Source organism: Salmo salar, chromosome 11, assembly GCF_965601325.2.
Source record: "Salmo salar chromosome 11, fSalSal1, whole genome shotgun sequence".
Taxonomy (NCBI): domain Eukaryota; kingdom Metazoa; phylum Chordata; class Actinopteri; order Salmoniformes; family Salmonidae; genus Salmo; species Salmo salar.
Window position 1 is genome coordinate 31,739,954 of NC_138301.1, and position 17,116 is coordinate 31,757,069.

Below are 17,116 nucleotides of genomic sequence, written 5' to 3' on the forward strand. Positions count from 1 at the left end.
AGTTACTTGTAGTTAGTCTTATGCCGTTTTTGCAGTTCTTTTAAAGTACCATTTCTCCTTTAGTAATGAGGCCCTGAAGTGTTTTTCAGCACATTCAGCTTGTGAACAGAGTAATTTATCTTTAATACTTTGTATTACTACTTCTACTCAAGGCTTTTTATTGTTTGGGAGAAATGATCTCTCTATGGAGGGCAGTATAAATGAACTATGAAACGATGCGTTCCTGAGATGGATTTTAATGTAGAATATAACTGCAGAGAATTGTCCCAAAGCAAATCAATGCAACCCCTTCAACTGTCAAGTAAGGTCACCACCAGATGTTAGAAAGTCAAATGTTACACAGTGGTGTGTAGGTCTATATCCATGAACTAAAGAAAATACATCACTTTCACAGCTGGAGCCTTTTTGATGGGAAAAATCGAGTCAAACTTTATTTGTCACATGCGCCGAATACAACAAGTGTAGACTTTATCGTGAAATGCTTACTGACAAGCCCTTAACTAACAGCGCAGTTCAAGAAGAGTTAAGAAAATATTTACCAAGTAGACAAAAATAAAAAGTAATAATAAAAAGTAACACAATTAGAATAACAATAATGAGGTTATATACAGGGGGTACCGGTAACCAATCAGTGTGCAGGGGTACAGGTTAGTTGAGGTAATTTGTACATGTAGGTGGGGGTGAAGTGACAAGGCATAGATAATAAACAGTGAGTAGCAGCAGTGTACAAAACGAGGGGGGGTCAATGTAAATTGTCCTGTGGTGACTTTATTAATTGTTCAGCAGTCTAATGGCTTGGGGGTAGAAGCTGTTGAGGAGCCTTTTGGTCCTAGACTTGGCGCTCTGGTACCGCTCTCCGTGTGGTAGCAGAGAAAACAGTCTAAAACTTGGGTGACTGGAGTCTCTGACAATTTTATGGGCTTTCCTCTGACACCGCCTAGTATATATTAAATTCGTCTCCATTCCTTAGTGTTCTTTTGTTCGTATATACTTCACTTAGATGATTAGTGACATTGTCTTTCTTCTATATCCCTCTTAATGGTTCATTTCCATACAGGATTAAGCCCAGTGTTTTACCCAAAATACTCTGACTTTTCTGTTACCATCTACGCGGGTCGGCACCCGGGTCTCACTGGGCCATGGATCCGGCGGACCTGCTCTCACTTGGGGCCAAAGCCAGGCCACTGGTACTTTTCAGCTTGCATTTACATAACAATGGCTAACTGTGAACTTTAACACCTTCTCACAAAACAACTGTTTTGATTCTGCAGAGGTTGCCAATTGTGCTCTTCAAGTCCCCACTGTCAGCCCAAGCTATGGAACCACAATTGATCTAGTATAACATAAGGGTGTATACACTAGTTTAACACTGGTGTTACAGTCTAAAAGCAGCATAATGGTTAGGGTCTCATGGTTTTTAGCATGGCCATGTTTGGAGGGTAAACAGGGATTGAGGCCTAGCAGCTTGAGTTTGTTCTAAGACAACATCCCCTCTAGGATGGTAACATACTGTATGCTGTCAGGTAGGGTGGTTAGAGATGTTTCATTATGTATCACCAGCAGGGTCTAGAGTAAGCTGTTTATAGACACTGAACACTGAAGACATCAGAAGACTTTGTGTAGACTTTATTCTTTCATTTCCAAAGTATTACTATTCTCCTAACAGCTGATCTGCGGCAGGTAGCCTATCGCTTAGGAGTGTTGGGCCAGTAACCAAAAGGTCAGTTGTTCGAATCCCCGAGACGGCTAGGTGATAAATCTGTATGTGCCCTTGAGCAAGGCACTTAACTATAATTGCTCCTGTTAGTTGCTTTGGATAAGAGTAACTGCCAAATGACAACAAACATGTACAAATCTGAACAGATCTGTCAAATCTATGGCAGTTTTCTAAAATGAGCTCTAGCATATGACTCCACCCTGCTGTCTGTCCCCTCTCCGTTGTGGAGATGAGGTGTCCAGGCCCAGGCTGGCATGGTGGTAACTGCATCCTGTGAGTCTGGCTGAGACACGGCCACCGACGGTAGAGAGAGAGAGCAGAGTCAACACCATCTGGCCCACCATACACACTCCAGCCCCACCGAACCTCACCGAGCGCCAGAAAGATGATTGCTAACAGCGTGATTATGGCTCTATTAGATTAGCCTAGCATTGTTTACGGGCTTGTGGGTTTGCCCGTGCCAAGTGTACCTAGCACTACCCTCAGAGAGAGAGAGAGACTGAGAGGAGCAGAAGGAGGTGAGGGGAACTGTTCAGCAGCTGCTGTAAGAGTCCTTTGCTCATTGCCTCGTGTTAGCGTACTCAGGGTGAAGTCTGAATGAATAGAGGAGAATAATATGAATCCTTCAGAGAGGATGCCTGTTTGTCACTCACTGTGGTATAATTGGGCACATCCTGTAAGCACACACACACCCAAATGGTGTATCGTCCTCGTTTGCATGAGTAAGTAAGACACAGTTCATGTAACAATTCCTACATAATATTATGAGGCTCATACAGTATCACTTGCATATTCATATCCACATGTCGCTTAACATTTAGACTAAATGGCCCCATTTAAACATCTAAAGTCATTCCAGCCAAGCCTCATTCCCTACTAATGACTTAACAACAGCAGCAGTTGCCCTCAACTGAGGATGTGATACATACAAGCATCTCTACCCTGGGAATATATGTGTGTGTGAGGGGTAATGCCCTGATATCCACACACCCAAATCCTCCAGGACTGCTCTTTTCTGCTCTGCTCCCATGCCCGTGCCTTGGTCCTATCAGTAACAGTCCAATGGCCACTCTACACAACTCCTGCCTGACTGTATGAAAATCTGATTTGGGGTCAATTCCATGTCAATGAATTTCAGTAAATTCAGGAAGTAAAATGAATTAAAATTTCAGATTACTTCCTGACTGGATTGAAATGGAATTGACAACAACCCTGATAAAAAAATACAGCTTTATTCCATTCCACCGCCACTGATTCTGCCCACTGCCACTGATTGTTTTAGCTCTAATTAGCACCATGCTAGGGAATGAAGACATGATCACAGAAGTGGTGTGATTAGCCAAGCTCACTGCATGCCAGGCCCAGTGCATGGGGAGCAGTGAAAGGTGTAGAAGAGGACGAGCCAAGTTTCCATTCTGGCTGGAGCTCTGGCATCGTTTCTCCTGTCTGTCTCCCACTGCTAATAGAGGGAGGGAACAGTGGGTCTGGGAAAGAGCTATGTAGAAGATTTTATCCATGTGTTTTCTTTCAATAACTTGAAATGTGTTACTGTTGTATGGAGTCTTCTAATATACAGTCGACCCCTTCATTGCCCTCTGAATAAAGTTGCTTTACTAATCCTCTCACTGATATGCCTGAGAGACAAGTCACCAGCTCAAAGAGCCTCAGTGTCTTTCTGTCTTAATGCAGTCTCTGTTCTGTTCACACTCTTCCCCCTCCACTGCCCTGGCCCACCAGGCTGGGTTTAGAAACTGGTTCACAACATTGCATTGATGCGGTTATATGTGTTAAATAGCACCCCCTGCTGGCAAATAGAAGGAACATCAGTCAGCATACAGTCAGCTGGTACAGTAAGATCGTTGAAAGAATGAAATGTTGAATACAAACCTGTGTCCATACACAAGTACTTTCTCCCTGTCTTTGGTGTACTAACACTGACTCTCTAGTCCCTCTCTCTTCTATCCCTCTCTCCTCTCTCCTCCTCCTCTCGCCTTTCCCTCTCTCTTCCTCTCTCCTCTATCCCTCTCTCCTCCTCCTCTCGCCTTTCCCTCTCTCCTCCTCCTCTCGCCTTTCCCTCTCGCCTCCTCCTCTCTCCTCTATCCCTCTCTCCTCCTCCTCTCGCCTTTCCCTCTCTCCTCCTCCTCTCTCCTCTATCCCTCTCTCCTCTTCTTTTCTACTCTATCCCTCTCTCCTCCGCCTCTCTCCTCTATCGCTCTCTCCTCTATCCCTCTCTCCTCCTCTCTCCTCTATCCCTCTCTCCTCCTCTCCTCTCCTCTCTCCCTCTCTCCAGGTCTAACTGGTTGAAGCCGTGCTGTGGTCGGAGGGTAGCCCTGTGGCAGGTGTGTCTGCTCAGTGCAGGCTTCAACTGTTTCCTGGTGGCGCTGGTCATCCTGGTGGTGGTCTTCTTGACCCTGGAACTCCTCATAGACACCAAGCATCTACAATGTAACTATCTTTTCCATTGACAGTAAAGGAGGATCCTTTTATACACTGTGTTCTAGTGACTGTAGAAAGTTAGACTTGGGTAGTCCTGTGCTTCCTTGATCCTGTGACCCAGGTTTTGGGATTACAGCCCATAGAGACAATTATCATGATGCTGCATTAACATGCGTTCCAACCTGTTTTATAAACATGATTACATTTCTTACCAAAGAGAGGAAACTACGGCGACTAAAAGGCCCATATGAGAGAGAAACAGCATTGCCAACCGGGATAGTAAATGTCTATGAACTGGTCTCTACTCAACAGCACTGACTGTCTGGGCAGGTATCATCATCGCATTACATTATGGACTGTAAGCCAAGGTTACGTCCCGAATGGTATCCTATCCCCTATATACTGCACTACTTTTGACCAGAACCCTTTGTGCCCTGATCAAAAGTAGTGCACTATACAGGGAATAGGATACCGTTTGAGACGCACCTCAAGAGACAGGTCTGTATTGACAGATGATTCTCTCTGCTCTGGGGACTACAGGACACCAGTCACTTCGATGCATTACCATAGACTCTGACTGTCCTGGCTGTCCTGTTGCCAGCTCTGGAAAGACACATGGAGGGAGTAGGAAGGAGGGAAGGAGGATGGGGGGGAGATGGAGAGGTACAGGGAGATAAAGGGAGGGGTAAATTGACTGATGGACTGATGGATGGGGAAGGAGAAGTGGAGCGGGAGCATTCACAACACTGTTAGATGGAAATGAGGAATAGTGGTAAAAGACATGATGTAATATCTATGCACCATTTTCTGCCAGATAAATCTGTCTGGACAGATGTAGACATTCACAGGACATGGTAGTGTTGTTCTTGATTCCATTAAGAACAAGCAGTAAAAGTGGAATCATCCTTTAAGATACACATTTTTCTCTTTTGTTATTTATTCCAGTTGCCAATGCTATTCAATTTGCTAGCGTCATCCATTGGATCAGCCTCGCCATCCTTTCACTCTTCTTCACTGAGGTAATGAGACACACACACACACACACACACACACACACACACACACACACACACACACACACACACACACACACACACACACACACACACACACACACACACACACACACACACACACACGGGTTAAGTAATAATTCAAGAGGAGGTTAAGGGTTTAGGGCTTGGGTTACAGTCATATGATCCACCCAACACCTTATAACACCTTTGCTTCCTGACATTATAGATGAACGGTGTCAGAGGGGAATGGTATTCAAGGTCTAAATATTAAAAACTAAACTATAGTTACTGTAACTATAGAGACCTTGACTTATTAAATGGTCATAATAATAATCTTTTTCCTATCCACCAATCAGAGAATGTCCCTCTCTGCTTCTCTCTTACAGTGGAGCCGTTGATGTCAAGATGTGCTACTGTATAAAGAATGAGACAGGCCACTTTTATATCGTCACCCTTTCATCATGATTAGAATGTAACTCTATCATCCTCCTTTTCAAAATAAAGGACCCCCCCAACCCAACACTAGTGTATGTTACTGTACATACAGTAGATGTATGTAATGGATCAGGTAATATCAGACAACTAGGAGGGCCATTGTACAGTGTCCAGAATCATTATCCTTTTCCCACATTCTAATTGATCGAAAGACTTGTAAAAAGTACCCTTCAAAGATCGGAAGTTTACATACACTTAGGTTGGAGTCATTAAAACTCGTTTTTCAACCACTCCACAAATTTATTTTTAACAAACTATAGTTTTGGCAAGTCGGTTAGGACATCTACTTTGTGCATGACACAAGTAATTTTTCCAACAATTGTTTACAGACAGATTATTTCACTTATAATTCACTGTATCACAATTCCAGTGGGTCAGTTTACATACACTGAGTTGACTGTGCCTTTAAACAGCTTGGAACATTCCAGAAAATGATGTCATGGCTTTAGAAGCTTCTGATAGGCTAATTGACATAGTTTAAGTCAATTGGAGGTGTACCTGTGTATGTATTTCAAGGCCTATCTTCAAACTCAGTGCTTCTTTGCTTGACATCATGGGAAAATCTAAAGAAATCAGCCAAGACTTCAGGATTTTTTTTTTAGACCTCCACAAGCCTGGTCCATCCTTGGGAGCAATTTCCAAATGCCTGAAAGTTACACGTTCATCTGTACAAACAATAGTACGTAAGTATAAACACCATGGGACCACGCAGCCATCATACCACTCAGGAGGAGACGCGTTCTGTCTCCTAGAGATGAACGTACTTTGGTGCGAAAAGTGCAAATCAATCCTAGAACAACAGCAAAGGACCTTGTGAAGATGCTGGAGGAAACAGGTACACAAGTATCTATATCCACTGTAAAACAAGTCCTATATCGACATAACCTGAAAGGCCGCTCAGCAAGGAAGAAGCCACTGCTCCAAAACCGCCATAAAAAAGCCAGACTACGGTTTGCAACTGCACATGGGGACAAAGATTTGGAGAAATGTCCTCTGGTCTGATGAAACAAAAATAGAACTGTTTGGCCATAATGACCATTGTTATGTTTGGAAGAAAAAGGGGGAGGCTTGCAAGCCGAAGAACACCATCCCAACCGTGAAGCACGGGGGTGGCAGCATCATGTTGTGGGGGTGCTTTTCTGCAGAAGGGGCTGGTGCACTTCACCAAATATATGGCATCATGTGGAAGGAAAATGATGTGGATATATTGAAGCAACATCTCAAGACATCAGTCAGGAAGTTAAAGCTTGGTCGCAAATGGGTCTTCCAAATGGACAATGACCCCAAGCATACTTCCAAAGTTGTGGCAAAATGGCTTAAGGACAACAAAGTCAAGGTATTGGAGAGTGGCCATCACAAAGCCCAGACCCCAATCCTATAGAACATTTGTGGGCAGAACTGAAAAAGCGTGTGTGAGCAAGGAGGCCTACAAACCTGACTCATTTACACCAGCTCTGTCAGGAGGAATGGGCCAGAATTCACCCAATTTATTGTGGGAAGCTTGTGGAAAGCTACCTGAAATGTTTGACCCAAGTAAAACAATTTCAAGGCAACGCTACCAAATACTAATTGAGTGTATGTAAACTTCTGACCCACAGGGAACGTGATGAAAGAAACAAAAGCTGAAATAAATCATTCTCTCTTCTATTATTCTGACATTTCACATTCTTAAAATAAAGTGGTGATCCTAACTGACCTAAGACAGGGAATTTTTACTAGAATTAAATGTCAGGAATTGTGAAAAACTGAGTTTAAATGTATTTGGCTAAGGTGTATGTAAACCTCCGACTTCAACTGTACATGTTACTTTCTGTGACCATGTAGAAAAGGAAGGCTTGAGTCAAAGAAAGCCTACATTCACAGCAGCAGTATATAAATGGAGACTGTAACTTGTCCTGTCTTTTTTTGTCCATATTCAAATGACCTTTCAGAATGTGTTGTAGATGTGTTGAAACCAGAGGAGAGTGAGAATATTTCGCATGTCATTGGAGAGGTTGTATTTGGCTTTTTTCCTCCCCTTCCATCCTTTCTCTCTCTCCCTCTTTTCCCAGACTGTCTTCAGGATTGTTGTCCTTGGGATTTGGGACTACATTGAGAACAAAGTAGAGGTAAGATTCATTAAATTAAACCTCAATGTAATATCTCCTAAAAACAGTGTGTACAATCTCCTAATGACAGTGTGTAATATCTCCTAATGACAGTGTGTAAAATCTCCTAATGACAGTGTGTAATATCTCCTAATGACAGCGTATAATATCTCCTAATGATAGCGTGTAATATCTCCTAATGACAGTGTGTAATATCTCCTAAAAACAGTGTGTAAAATCTCCTAATGACAGTGTGTAATATCTCCTAATGACAGCGTGTAATATCTCCTAATGACAGTGTGTAATATCTCCTAATGACAGCGTGTAATATCTCCTAATGACAGTGTGTAATATCTCCTAATGACAGCGTGTAATATCTCCTAATGACAGTGTGTAATATCTCCTAATGACAGTGTGTAATATCTCCTAATGACAGTGTGTAATATCTCCAAATGACAGTGTGTAATATCTCCTAATGACAGTGTGTAATATCTCCTTTAATGACAGTGTGTAATATCTCCTAATGACAGTGTGTAATAGGTCCTTTAATGACAGTGTGTAATATCTCCTAATGACAGCGTGTAATATCTCCTAATGACAGTGTGTAATATCTCCTAATGACAGTGTGTAATATCTCCTAATGGCAGTGTGTAATATCTCCTAATGACAGCGTGTAATATCTCCTAATGACAGCGTGTAATATCTCCTAATGACAGTGTGTAATATCTCCTAATGACAGCGTGTAATATCTCCTAATGACAGTGTGTAATATCTCCTAATGACAGTGTGTAATATCTCCTTTAATGACAGTGTGTAATATCTCCTAATGACAGTGTGTAATAGGTCCTTTAATGACAGTGTGTAATATCTCCTAATGACAGCGTGTAATATCTCCTAATGACAGCGTGTAATATCTCCAAATGACAGTGTGTAATATCTCCTAATGACAGTGTGTAATATCTCCTAATGACAGTGTGTAATATCTCCTTTAATGACAGTGTGTAATATCTCCTTTAATGACAGTGTGTAATATCTCCTAATGACAGTGTGTAATAGGTCCTTTAATGACAGTGTGTAATATCTCCTAATGACAGCGTGTAATATCTCCTAATGACAGTGTGTAATATCTCCTAATGACAGCGTGTAATATCTCCTAATGACAGCGTGTAATATCTCCTAATGACAGCGTGTAATATCTCCTAATGACAGCGTGTAATATCTCCTAATGACAGTGTGTAATATCTCCTAATGACAGCGTGTAATATCTCCTAATGACAGTGTGTAATATCTCCTAATGACAGCGTGTAATATCTCCTAATGACAGTGTGTAATATCTCCTAATGACAGTGTGTAATATCTCCTAATGACAGCGTGTAATATCTCCTAATGACAGTGTGTAATATCTCCTAATGACAGTGTGTAATATCTCCTTTAATGACAGTGTGTAATATCTCCTAATGACAGTGTGTAATAGGTCCTTTAATGACAGTGTGTAATATCTCCTAATGACAGCGTGTAATATCTCCTAATGACAGTGTGTAATATCTCCTAATGACAGTGTGTAATATCTCCTAATGGCAGTGTGTAATATCTCCTAATGACAGCGTGTAATATCTCCAAATGACAGTGTGTAATATCTCCTAATGACAGTGTGTAATATCTCCTTTAATGACAGTGTGTAATATCTCCTAATGACAGTGTGTAATAGGTCCTTTAATGACAGTGTGTAATATCTCCTAATGACAGCGTGTAATATCTCCTAATGACAGTGTGTAATATCTCCTAATGACAGTGTGTAATATCTCCTAATGGCAGTGTGTAATATCTCCTAATGACAGCGTGTAATATCTCCTAATGACAGCGTGTAATATCTCCTAATGACAGTGTGTAATATCTCCTAATGACAGCGTGTAATATCTCCTAATGACAGTGTGTAATATCTCCTAATGACAGTGTGTAATATCTCCTTTAATGACAGTGTGTAATATCTCCTAATGACAGTGTGTAATAGGTCCTTTAATGACAGTGTGTAATATCTCCTAATGACAGCGTGTAATATCTCCTAATGACAGCGTGTAATATCTCCAAATGACAGTGTGTAATATCTCCTAATGACAGTGTGTAATATCTCCTAATGACAGTGTGTAATATCTCCTTTAATGACAGTGTGTAATATCTCCTAATGACAGTGTGTAATAGGTCCTTTAATGACAGTGTGTAATATCTCCTAATGACAGCGTGTAATATCTCCTAATGACAGTGTGTAATATCTCCTAATGACAGCGTGTAATATCTCCTAATGACAGCGTGTAATATCTCCTAATGACAGCGTGTAATATCTCCTAATGACAGCGTGTAATATCTCCTAATGACAGTGTGTAATATCTCCTAATGACAGTGTGTAATATCTCCTTTAATGACAGTGTGTAATATCTCCTTTAATGACAGTGTGTAATAGGTCCTTTAATGACAGTGTGTAATATCTCCTAATGACAGCGTGTAATATCTCCTAATGACAGCGTGTAATATCTCCTAATGACAGTGTGTAATATCTCCTAATGACAGTGTGTAATATCTCCTAATGACAGTGTGTAATATCTCCTAATGACAGCGTGTAATATCTAATGACAGCGTGTAATATCTCCTAATGACAGCGTGTAATATCTCCTAATGACAGCGTGTAATATCTCCTAATGACAGCGTGTAATATCTCCTAATGACAGCGTGTAATATCTCCTAATGACAGCGTGTAATATCTCCTATTGACAGCGTGTAATATCTCCTAATGACAGCGTGTAATATCTCCTAATGACAGCGTGTAATATCTCCTAATGACAGCGTGTAATATCTCCTAATGACAGTGTGTGATATCTCCTTTAATAACAATGTGTAATATCTCGTAATGACAGCGTGTAATATCTCCTAATGACAGCGTGTAATATCTCCTAATGACAGCGTGTAATATCTCCTAATGACAGCGTGTAATATCTCCTTTAATGACAGCGTGTAATATCTCCTAATGACAGTGTGTAATATCTCCTAATGACAGCGTGTAATATCTCCTAATGACAGTGTGTAATATCTCCTAATGACAGTGTGTAATATCTCCTAATGACAGCGTGTAATATCTCCTAATGACAGCGTGTAATATCTCCTAATGACAGTGTGTGATATCTCCTTTAATAACAATGTGTAATATCTCGTAATGACAGCGTGTAATATCTCCTAATGACAGCGTGTAATATCTCCTAATGACAGCGTGTAATATCTCCTAATGACAGCGTGTAATATCTCCTTTAATGACAGCGTGTAATATCTCCTAATGACAGTGTGTAATATCTCCTAATGACAGCGTGTAATATCTCCTAATGACAGTGTGTAATATCTCCTAATGACAGTGTGTAATATCTCCTAAGTCTGTGACAAGTGTGGCATGTGATGTGTGTTTGTGTGTACACATGCCTGCATGTATGGGCATGTGTGTGTGTGTGTGTGTGTGTGTGTGTGTGTGTGTGTGTGTGTGTGTGTGTGTGTGTGTGTGTGTGTGTGTGTGTGTGTGTGTGTGTGTGTGTGTGTGTGTGTGTGTGTGTGTGCTTGCGTGTGTGTGTCTGTGTGTCTGCTCCCTGCAGGTGTTTGACGGGGCAGTCATCGTGTTGTCCCTGGCCCCTATGGTAGCCTCCACGGTAGCCAATGGCCCCAGCAGCCCCTGGGACGCCATCAGCCTCATCATCACCCTGCGCATCTGGAGGGTCAAGAGAATCATCGACGGTGAGACTGAGGGTGGAGCAGACCAGACGCTCCCTTATGTCTCTGTCTGTCTGTCTGTCTGTCTGTCTGTCTGTCTGTCTGGCAGTCTGGCTGTCAGTCTGGCAGTCAGTCTGGCAGTCAGTCTGGCAGTCAGTCTGGCAGTCAGTCTGGCAGTCAGTCTGGCAGTCAGTCAGTCAAAGCCCTGCTGGTGGATGTCTTACTAGAGTCATCATGACCTCGGTCTAGCCATTGTCCCTGTCAGTCAACAGCTTTCCTTAGTGTTGTTGGTATTACTCTTAGATGGATGGTTAGTTAGTTTGGTTGGTTTCCTTAGTGTTGTTGGTATTACTCTTAGATGGATGGTTAGTTAGTTTGGTTGGTTTCCTTAGTGTTCTTGGTATTACTCTTAGATGGATGGTTAGTTAGTTTGGTTGGTTTCCTTAGTGTTGTTGGTATTAATCTAGATGGATGGTTAGTTAGTTTGGTAGCATTCCTTAGTGTTGTTGGTATTACTCTAGATGGATGGTTAGTTAGTTTGGTAGGATTCCTTAGTGTTGTTGGTATTACTCTTAGATGGATGGTTAGTTAGTTTGTTTGGTTTCCTTAGTGTTGTTGGTATTACTCTAGATGGATGGTTAGTTAGTTTGGTTGGTTTCCTTAGTGTTTTTGGTATTACTCTAGATGGATGGTTAGTTAGTTTGGTAGGATTCCTTAGTGTTGTTGGTATTACTCTAGATGGATGGTTAGTTAGTTTGGTAGGTTTCCTTAGTGTTGTTGGTATGACTCTAGATGGATGGTTAGTTAGTTTGGTAGGTTTCCTTAGTGTTGGTATTACTGTTAGATGGATGGTTAGTTAGTTTGGTTGGTTTCCTTAGTGTTGTTGGTATTACTCTAGATGGATGGTTAGTTAGTTTGGTAGGTTTCCTTAGTGTTGGTATTACTGTTAGATGGATGGTTAGTTAGTTTGGTAGGATTCCTTAGTGTTGTTGGTATTACTCTAGATGGATGGTTAGTTAGTTTGGTAGGATTCCTTAGTGTTGTTGGTATTACTCTAGATGGATGGTTAGTTAGTTTGGTTGGTTTCCTTAGTGTTGTTGGTATTACTGTTAGATGGATGGTTAGTTAGTTTGGTTGGTTTCCTTAGTGTTGTTGGTATTACTGTTAGATGGATGGTTAGTTAGTTTGGTTGGTTTCCTTAGTGTTGTTGGTATTACTCTTAGATGGATGGTTAGTTAGTTTGGTTGGTTTCCTTAGTGTTGTTGGTATTACTCTAGATGGATGGTTAGTTAGTTTGGTAGGTTTCCTTAGTGTTGGTATTACTGTTAGATGGATGGTTAGTTAGTTTGGTTGGTTTCCTTAGTGTTGTTGGTATTACTCTAGATGGATGGTTAGTTAGTTTGGTAGGTTTCCTTAGTGTTGGTATTACTGTTAGATGGATGGTTAGTTAGTTTGGTAGGATTCCTTAGTGTTGTTGGTATTACTCTAGATGGATGGTTAGTTAGTTTGGTAGGATTCCTTAGTGTTGTTGGTATTACTCTAGATGGATGGTTAGTTAGTTTGGTTGGTTTCCTTAGTGTTGTTGGTATTACTGTTAGATGGATGGTTAGTTAGTTTGGTTGGTTTCCTTAGTGTTGTTGGTATTACTGTTAGATGGATGGTTAGTTAGTTTGGTTGGTTTCCTTAGTGTTGTTGGTATTACTCTTAGATGGATGGTTAGTTAGTTTGGTTGGTTTCCTTAGTGTTGTTGGTATTACTCTAGATGGATGGTTAGTTAGTTTGGTAGGTTTCCTTAGTGTTGGTATTACTGTTAGATGGATGGTTAGTTAGTTTGGTTGGTTTCCTTAGTGTTGTTGGTATTACTCTAGATGGATGGTTAGTTAGTTTGGTTGGTTTCCTTAGTGTTGTTGGTATTACTCTTAGATGGATGGTTAGTTAGTTTGGTTGGTTTCCTTAGTGTTGTTGGTATTACTCTAGATGGATGGTTAGTTAGTTTGGTAGGTTTCCTTAGTGTTGGTATTACTGTTAGATGGATGGTTAGTTAGTTTGGTTGGTTTCCTTAGTGTTGTTGGTATTACTCTAGATGGATGGTTAGTTAGTTTGGTTGGTTTCCTTAGTGTCGTTGGTATTACTCTTAGATGGATGGTTAGTTAGTTTGGTTGGTTTCCTTAGTGTTGTTGGTATTACTCTTAGATGGATGGTTAGTTAGTTTGGTTGGTTTCCTTAGTGTTGTTGGTATTAATCTAGATGGATGGTTAGTTAGTTTGGTAGCATTCCTTAGTGTTGTTGGTATTACTCTAGATGGATGGTTAGTTAGTTTGGTAGGATTCCTTAGTGTTGTTGGTATTACTCTTAGATGGATGGTTAGTTAGTTTGTTTGGTTTCCTTAGTGTTGTTGGTATTACTCTAGATGGATGGTTAGTTAGTTTGGTTGGTTTCCTTAGTGTTTTTGGTATTACTCTAGATGGATGGTTAGTTAGTTTGGTAGGATTCCTTAGTGTTGTTGGTATTACTCTAGATGGATGGTTAGTTAGTTTGGTAGGTTTCCTTAGTGTTGTTGGTATTACTCTAGATGGATGGTTAGTTAGTTTGGTTGGTTTCCTTAGTGTTGTTGGTATTACTCTAGATGGATGGTTAGTTAGTTTGGTTGGTTTCCTTAGTGTTGTTGGTATTACTCTTAGATGGATGGTTAGTTAGTTTGGTTGGTTTCCTTAGTGTTGTTGGTATTACTCTTAGATGGATGGTTAGTTAGTTTGGTTGGTTTCCTTAGTGTTGTTGGTATTACTCTAGATGGATGGTTAGTTAGTTTGGTTGGTTTCCTTAGTGTTGTTGGTATTACTCTAGATGGATGGTTAGTTAGTTTGGTTGGTTTCCTTAGTGTTGTTGGTATTACTCTAGATGGATGGTTAGTTAGTTTGGTTGGTTTCCTTAGTGTTGTTGGTATTACTCTTAGATGGATGGTTAGTTAGTTTGGTTGGTTTCCTTAGTGTTGTTGGTATTACTCTTAGTTGGATGGTTAGTTTGTTTGGTAGGTTTGGTTAGTGTTGTTGGTATTACTCTTAGATGGATGGTTAGTTAGTTTGGTTGGTTTCCTTAGTGTTGTTGGTATTACTCTTAGATGGATGGTTAGTTAGTTTGGTTGGTTTCCTTAGTGTTGTTGGTATTACTCTAGATGGATGGTTAGTTAGTTTGGTAGGATTGGTTAGTGTTGTTGGTATTACTCTTAGATGGATGGTTAGCTAGTTTGGTTGGTTTCCTTAGTGTTGTTGGTATTACTCTAGATGGATGGTTAGTTAGTTTGGTTGGTTTCCTTAGTGTTGTTGGTATTACTCTAGATGGATGGTTAGTTAGTTTGGTTGGTTTCCTTAGTGTTGTTGGTATTACTCTTAGATGGATGGTTAGTTAGTTTGGTTGGTTTCCTTAGTGTTGTTGGTATTACTCTTAGATGGATGGTTAGTTAGTTTGGGTGGTTTCCTTAGTGTTGTTGGTATTACTCTTAGATGGATGGTTAGTTAGTTTGGTTGGTTTCCTTAGTGTTGTTGGTATTACTCTAGATGGATGGTTAGTTAGTTTGGTTGGTTTCCTTAGTGTTGTTGGTATTACTCTAGATGGATGGTTAGTTAGTTTGGTTGGTTTCCTTAGTGTTGTTGGTATTACTCTTAGATGGATGGTTAGTTAGTTTGGTAGGATTGGTTAGTGTTGTTGGTATTACTCTTAGATGGATGGTTAGTTAGTTTGGTTGGTTTCCTTAGTGTTGTTGGTATTACTCTTAGATGGATGGTTAGTTAGTTTGGTTGGTTTCCTTAGTGTTGTTGGTATTACTCTAGATGGATGGTTAGTTAGTTTGGTAGGATTGGTTAGTGTTGTTGGTATTACTCTTAGATGGATGGTTAGCTAGTTTGGTTGGTTTCCTTAGTGTTGTTGGTATTACTCTAGATGGATGGTTAGCTAGTTTGGTTGGTTTCCTTAGTGTTGTTGGTATTACTCTAGATGGATGGTTAGTTAGTTTGGTTGGTTTCCTTAGTGTTGTTGGTATTACTCTTAGATGGATGGTTAGTTAGTTTGGTTGGTTTCCTTAGTGTTGTTGGTATTACTCTTAGATGGATGGTTAGTTAGTTTGGTTGGTTTCCTTAGTGTTGTTGGTATTACTCTTAGATGGATGGTTAGTTAGTTTGGTTGGTTTCCTTAGTGTTGTTGGTATTACTCTAGATGGATGGTTAGTTAGTTTGGTTGGTTTCCTTAGTGTTGTTGGTATTACTCTTAGATGGATGGTTAGTTAGTTTGGTTGGTTTCCTTAGTGTTGTTGGTATTACTGTTAGATGGATGGTTAGTTAGTTTGGTTGGTTTCCTTAGTGTTGTTGGTATTACTCTTAGATGGATGGTTAGTTAGTTTGGTTGGTTTCCTTAGTGTTGTTGGTATTACTCTAGATGGATGGTTAGTTAGTTTGGTTGGTTTCCTTAGTGTTGTTGGTATTACTCTTAGATGGATGGTTAGTTAGTTTGGTTGGTTTCCTTAGTGTTGTTGGTATTACTGTTAGATGGATGGTTAGTTAGTTTGGTTGGTTTCCTTAGTGTTGTTGGTATTACTCTTAGATGGATGGTTAGTTAGTTTGGTTGGTTTCCTTAGTGTTGTTGGTATTACTCTAGATGGATGGTTAGTTAGTTTGGTAGGTTTCCTTAGTGTTGGTATTACTGTTAGATGGATGGTTAGTTAGTTTGGTTGGTTTCCTTAGTGTTGTTGGTATTACTCTTAGATGGATGGTTAGTTAGTTTGGTTGGTTTCCTTAGTGTTGTTGGTATTACTCTAGATGGATGGTTAGTTAGTTTGGTTGGTTTCCTTAGTGTTGTTGGTATTACTCTAGATGGATGGTTAGTTAGTTTGGTTGGTTTCCTTAGTGTTGTTGGTATTACTCTAGATGGATGGTTAGTTAGTTTGGTTGGTTTCCTTAGTGTTGTTGGTATTACTCTTAGATGGATGGTTAGTTAGTTTGGTTGGTTTCCTTAGTGTTGTTGGTATTACTCTTAGTTGGATGGTTAGTTAGTTTGGTAGGTTTGGTTAGTGTTGTTGGTATTACTCTTAGATGGATGGTTAGTTAGTTTGGTTGGTTTCCTTAGTGTTGTTGGTATTACTCTTAGATGGATGGTTAGTTAGTTTGGTTGGTTTCCTTAGTGTTGTTGGTATTACTCTAGATGGATGGTTAGTTAGTTTGGTAGGATTGGTTAGTGTTGTTGGTATTACTCTTAGATGGATGGTTAGCTAGTTTGGTTGGTTTCCTTAGTGTTGTTGGTATTACTCTAGATGGATGGTTAGTTAGTTTGGTTGGTTTCCTTAGTGTTGTTGGTATTACTCTAGATGGATGGTTAGTTAGTTTGGTTGGTTTCCTTAGTGTTGTTGGTATTACTCTTAGATGGATGGTTAGTTAGTTTGGTTGGTTTCCTTAGTGTTGTTGGTATTACTCTTAGATGGATGGTTAGTTAGTTTGGGTGGTTTCCTTAGTGTTGTTGGTATTACTCTTAGATGGATGGTTAGTTAGTTTGGTTGGTTTCCTTAGTGTTGTTGGTATTACTCTAGATGGATGGTTAGTTAGTTTGGTTGGTTTCCTTAGTGTTGTTGGTATTAC

The 17,116-nt window shown here is 40.3% G+C and overlaps 1 protein-coding gene across 1 annotated transcript in view; it reads left to right on the forward strand.

The window, feature by feature from the left end:
* LOC106596078 (transmembrane protein 266) overlaps positions 1-17,116 on the forward strand; it is a 105,578-nt gene that overhangs the window by 38,456 nt on the left and 50,006 nt on the right. The window contains exons 4-7 of the mRNA XM_045689324.2: positions 4,008-4,162; positions 5,099-5,172; positions 7,716-7,772; positions 11,381-11,519. Of these exons, the coding sequence (XP_045545280.1) occupies positions 4,008-4,162; positions 5,099-5,172; positions 7,716-7,772; positions 11,381-11,519 (425 nt within the window). The remainder of the gene's footprint in view (positions 1-4,007; positions 4,163-5,098; positions 5,173-7,715; positions 7,773-11,380; positions 11,520-17,116) is intronic.